Genomic DNA, 6,000 nt, shown 5'->3' on the forward strand with positions numbered 1-6,000 from the left:
CATGTGCAGCCCACACTAGTGCAATGTCTGAGCCAAAGCAATACATGCTTCTTGGTGTTGTTCAATGAAGGTTCAATACAATGTGAAATGAGTCAATTCCTTTAATTCATGTCAACTAAATTGTTATCATTTTTCATTTCTATTAGAAGGGTTTACAATTAAGTCTGCTTATATGGTATAGAAGTTGGTTTCTATCTGTATATCGGGATCGCTTTATTCGCCAAAATGTACAATGTACACAGGACTTTGACTTGGTGATGATACGGCGCAGTTAAATAGCAAAAAGTTAAACGGCCAAACATTATGGTTTATTATCACTATAATATATATATATATATATATATATATATATATATATATATATATATATATATATATATATATATATATATATATACATACACACATACACATACATACATACACACACACACATTATGGATTTTAATCACGATTATTTTGATTAATATTGAGATCACGATTATTTACCCTGATTATTCATTGACTTTAAGGACAAAATATTTGTATTGCACTTCAACATTTAAATAAACAGGGCACTGCTTTCTCTGCCATGTTGTGCTACATTCCTGCTAATGTATAAATCTTTGCATCAAAAAAAGGTAGGGCTGGACTATTCAGTTATTCGTTCGTTGGATAGGCATTTGGTTTTGAATTTAGGGATTCGGATATTCTTTTCCATTTCAGCTCAGTGCAAGGGTCTTTACTGCTGTCATTTACTGTCGCATTTCTCTCCTCTCACACACACACGGCCAGGGTTGTGCCAAAAAGTGATCATCTGCCAAAAAGGGATTTCCGTCTGCGGGAGCGCCCTGTGCCAAAAAATGATTGCAGCTTCTACCTTGTCAATGATTGTGACGTTGATTGTTTATGCCTCAAAATGACTTGATTTCATTCATGAGGCTTATATCTGACAGATCATAGCCCACCTAGTACTTTTTACCTGATGAAATACCTTTAAAAGGGCCGATACATCCAGTAACACAGTTTTCCAAAACTAGGCAATTCAGCTTTAAAAAGGCTGCACACACTCCCACAGACGGAAATCAGTTTTTGGCGGATAATAACTTTTTGGCACGACACCGGTGCGAAGCAGTGATGACTCAGCAGTCTGCTAACTAGTTGCTTTCACTACCAATATTAGCTGCTCTGTTTCAACAATGTTAGTTTGTATTGACGACGTTTCATTAACGGTATAGTTCTGGTGCCGCCGGAGGTTCAGCCGGATGTCCCTCACCTTCCGCATTCTTTGTGTTGGCATTCTAAACTCCGGTCGATTCGGGAAACATCCTCCGACCTAGAACCGACAATCAAATGATATTTATCTGTTTTTTTGAGTAACATTCTCATCCCACACTCGACAGACATTTTAATTCCAGAGCTCCCCTCCCTACATGCTCTATTCCACCAAAGCAAGTTCCTTCCCCAAGCTATTTTGCAGAAGCACCATGGCTCCGTCCGGCTCTTACACCGCCCAAGACAATTGTGACTTGTTTAAAGAAATGCCAATAAACCAGATCATGTTTTTCTCCTATCCACAAATCTTGAGTGGACTAGCCAGTTCCAGGATTGCTCCGTTCCTGCCGGAAATTCCGCAGTATGTCCTTCTTTTCAGCCAGATGTCCATTACTTCAGCTTTCTTTGGGTTGGAATTTTAAACTTCGGTGGATTTATGAGGACTATGGTTAACTGTTCCTCAGATCTCTGCAGGGTAAATCCAGACAGCTAGCTAGACTATCTGTCCAATCTGAGTTTTCTGTTGCACAACTAAAACAACTTTTGAACGGACACATGTTCCACCAAAACAATTCCTTCCCAAGACCATTTTTCAGCGCCACCGGGGCTCTGTGCGGCGCTTTAAGCGCCGCCCATGACGATTGTGATTGGTTAAAGACATGCCAATAACCCAGAGCACGTTTTTCTCCCATCCCGGAATGCTGTGTGGACTAGCCAGACCTTCCTCAGCAGCACTGTGGAGAAAGGTCTGGCAATGGGAGACTATAACCGAGCTGTCTGATGTGTGTAGAGGTCTGTGTTGTTATACTGTAGCAGCCTGGTGTCGTTATCAGGCAGTTTAATGAAGTAAACAGTGAACGGCCGTGCGTAATGCCACTGCTGGTGCAGCACTGGCTGACTGAGTCCATCCTGTGTCATACTAGGAAGCGCTTGATTTGATATGCAGCAGGGTTTTCTATCAGCACATATTTTAAACGTCAATATGACAGTCGATCATGTTCATTTAACCCTTGTGTTGTCACAAGGGTTATGCACTTCCGTTTACTTTGTTGAGAATTGCTCTCTAAACCCTGTCTCTTGTAAAGTAAGTAAGTAAAGTTTATTTTTAGAGCACAATTAAACACAGTTTAAGCTGACCAAAATGCCATACAAAAAAGCACTAAGGTGCTGTATTAACCCTTGTTTTGTCAACAGAAGGGTTAATTGCGGGGAGCCAAAATCGTGATCAATACTTGATCAATTGTGCAGCCCTGGAGCATGGTAAACACAGACTGAGTAAATATCCATCCATTAGTATTCTCATTAATTCTCATAAACTCCTATAAGTTCCCATGGAAGGTTTCCACTTTGAATATTCCTGGAATTTTACAACCCTAGGTTCAACTGCTGCAGCTGCCAGTGGTTTTTTTTTTCCCTCCATATAAACCACCATGTGTCTCTGTGTCTTGTACGCAGCTGGACAATGATCTGCTCATTCATTGTAGGTCAGCTGAATGCTCAAACTGTCACTGAGGAAATATAGAGGAAATAAAGGAGCACAGTCTACTTTAAGAGCTGGCTTCAAGCCTGTTTCTGCTAAAGATTCCAGGACTGAGCCTGAACCCCTCATCCAAATGCCTCAGATAATGTGGAACCTCATTGCTCAGAGTAGGGACATTCAGATTTTCTTTAACCGTCCTGCACACGGAGATCAGAAGTCAGGCTCTACAGCAGACCTATAGATAGTAAGAGTCTTTTTTTAGTTGGTTTGACCCATACATGTAGACTGCAGTGTCCCCATTTTAAGTAACTAAGGTAGCTTTAAGGTTAGAGGAAATATCTCATTCCACTCTGACAATATCACAATTAGGGCTGCAACTAACGATTATTTTCATTGTTGATTACTCTGCCGATTATTTTAAATTAATCTATTAATCGTTTGGTCTAAAAAAAATGTCAGAAAATAGTAAAAAAAAAAAGTCCATCTCAGTTTCTCAAAGTCCAGGTGACATCTTCAAAAAACTCAGTCAAAACATAGTGTGAGCTTACAACCACATCTCACAGTCTTCACCAGCCGACAGAGTTTGCTCATATTGCATCACTCCGAACTCGTAAGGTACGAATGCTTGGGCAGTGGCTCTCAGCGTCAGATATGACGCAATAAGCACCCCTCAGCGTGTGTGTAGAACGCACCGGGCAGAGCAGCAGCTACGCAGCACTTAAAGATGACGTAGTTTTAAGAGCGACAATGGTAGCGAGTAGTATGAAATGCCGAAATTCCACGTGGGGAGGTCGGTTGGGGTGGTGGATGGGTCAAAGAACACAGGACTTTCGTGTCCTGCCTGTCACTTTTCCAAACCCAACTGTCTTGTTCTTATTTTCCTAAACCCATCTGTCCCGTTCTTGTTCCGCGTGTCACGGAAACGTACCTTTTATAAGCCCACCCACCATCTTTTCCTTAACCTAAAAGTGACGGCAATAGTCCCGACCCAGCGAGTTTAGATAAAGAGCGTTTAGATATGACACTAAAGGAGACTTGTAGCGTCAACAACAACGCCAAAGGCATCTGACCAAGCGTCCGTATTTTACGCGATGGGAGTGAGAATGTGTTGCCACTGATGGGCCTGTGAGACTTGAGTTAAACATGTTTTCTCATACTCTTAAACTGTTGTCCCCTTTTGTTTCCTCTTACAATAGAAATTTAAGGTTGTTAAAATTACTCATGTTGGTTTTTTTATGTTGCTCCATTCCATCAAATTGAAATACTGTAGCCTACGTGTCATTTTAGACACATTTCCCCAAATTTCAGCCAGACAGATATATACCGTTGGAAACTAGGATCACCCCAAGCATTTAAAATAAAGTGAAGTTGTGTTTGGCTGCACCGTGTGACTTTGAACTGAGTGACCCACTGGCAGGTCAGGGGGTTTAAGAGATTACAATGACGATGAGACAGGAGCAGAAAATCATGCTCAAAGGCACACCAGCAAACTGGCTGCTGTTAAAAAGCCTCTGGACACACACACACACAGAGGTGCTTTCAGTTCTTCTGGCTGATAAGACCTTCTGCTCAGGTTGAAGGTGGCCCACAGCTTAGATGGGAATGTATATGGTCACAAATCTTTTCCACCAATAAGCAGGGCTGGGCAATTTATCAATATAAATCAATATCGTGATATGAGACTAAATATCGTCTTAGATATCGGATATCCTAATATCGTGATATCAAATAAGTGTTGTCTTTTCCTGGTTTTACAGGCTGCATTATTGTAAAGTGATGTCATTTTCTGAACTTTCCAGACTGTTCTATTATTTGCTAGGCGTGGGAATCACCAGAGGCCTCACGATACGATATCATCACGATACTTATGTCACGATACGATTTTAAACATATTGCAATATTCTGCGATATATTGCAATTTATTCCAACTTCAAATTTTTCCCAATTTCAAATGATGTTCCCAAAAGGAAACTGTCAAAATCTGTTTTATCTAAAAAGATAAATTTCTCTGTTCATCTCACTTCAATTGTATTGCTTGTCAAGCAGACGAACACATATATAATAAAAGATCGATACTTGGCATCTGTATATCAATTAAGTATTGCCATGGAAAATATTGCGATACCATGCTGTATCAATTTTTTTCCCTGTGTGGGTGTTCAGGGCCCTCTAACATGGAGAATGTCCCCCAGCCAGGATACTGTAATCCAACCTGCCTTTACAGTGTATTACATGGAAAGGTCTGGAGCTCAACTGCTTGGATTGAATGACATGAAAGCTATCAAAAAGTCCCAAAAAAAATTAAGATGGATTTACCAGGCCGCCGCAGGTGCTCAGTGATGCCAGGGAGTCAGTGTGGTTGATGATGGAGCCGGAGTAAAAGCAGAGCTGCTTCGTGGATAAGCGGCTCACCGCTGCGCTCTGCTCCCCAAGCCTCTCCTCGACCACGAAGTCCCCTGACAGAAACGCGCTGTCCCGCGTCAGATTTAAATACAGGCTCCTTCCGAAAGCGGGCAGTGACAGAATGATGTTATCCGGGTCAGAATGTCCTCCACCCGGAGCGTCCAGGGAGCGCTGGCCGCGGCGCCGCAGTGTGCGGGCAGTGTGGTCCGGGGACAGGTGCGCCTCCTGCCCGGACAGCAGCCTGGGAACCACTTCGTCTATCTCTGGCTCAGAATGGGCTGTGTGGGGAGGTACAGTTCACATCAAACATTGGCCACGTTAGCATAAATAGCCTCCTGTCCTGACTCTGTTAACTGACTGAACTGTGTGCTCTCATGCTCCGGGACTCGGAGCTCAATGTGTCCTTAACCAAAATGTGCAGTAATTAGCCTACTGCAGTGATTAGGCTACGTACTGAAGTCGCTGTAGGAGGAATCTTCTAACCATACAGGAGGAAACTACAGTCTACTTCCTAGAACTGATCTTTAGTAACACATTGAGTTGTTTAACCGAGGAAACTTATTGCTTTAGTTGACCTATATCTAAGAGAAATAGGCGTAACGTTACACGGCACAGCCGAGAGCTCACACTTAAAAGAGTTCGAAGTCAGTACTTACCACTCAATGCGATGCAGAGAAGAGAGAAGAGCACATGGGTGACATGGCTGTTATGCATGATAAGGCAAAGCAGGATAGAATAAACTGGAAGAGGTGGGTGGTTTTATTGTGAGGGGACTGAAGCGCTTTGCAAAGCAGACGGCGCAGTTTTTCCTAAACTTGGAGAAGTTTCAGTAATTCAGGCTGGAGTGACTTCTAGCGCAGGGC

At 42.4% G+C, this 6,000-nt stretch overlaps 1 protein-coding gene across 1 annotated transcript in view; it reads right to left on the reverse strand.

Moving 5' to 3' along the window:
• Positions 1–6,000, reverse strand: part of adamts17 (ADAM metallopeptidase with thrombospondin type 1 motif, 17) — a 142,090-nt gene extending 136,090 nt beyond the window's left edge. The window contains exons 1-2 of the mRNA XM_078257875.1: positions 5,794–6,000; positions 5,051–5,415 (exon numbers count right to left, since the gene is read on the reverse strand). Of these exons, the coding sequence (XP_078114001.1) occupies positions 5,051–5,415; positions 5,794–5,851 (423 nt within the window). The 5' untranslated portion in view covers positions 5,852–6,000. The remainder of the gene's footprint in view (positions 1–5,050; positions 5,416–5,793) is intronic.

Source organism: Sander vitreus, chromosome 1 (assembly GCF_031162955.1).
Source record: "Sander vitreus isolate 19-12246 chromosome 1, sanVit1, whole genome shotgun sequence".
Taxonomy (NCBI): domain Eukaryota; kingdom Metazoa; phylum Chordata; class Actinopteri; order Perciformes; family Percidae; genus Sander; species Sander vitreus.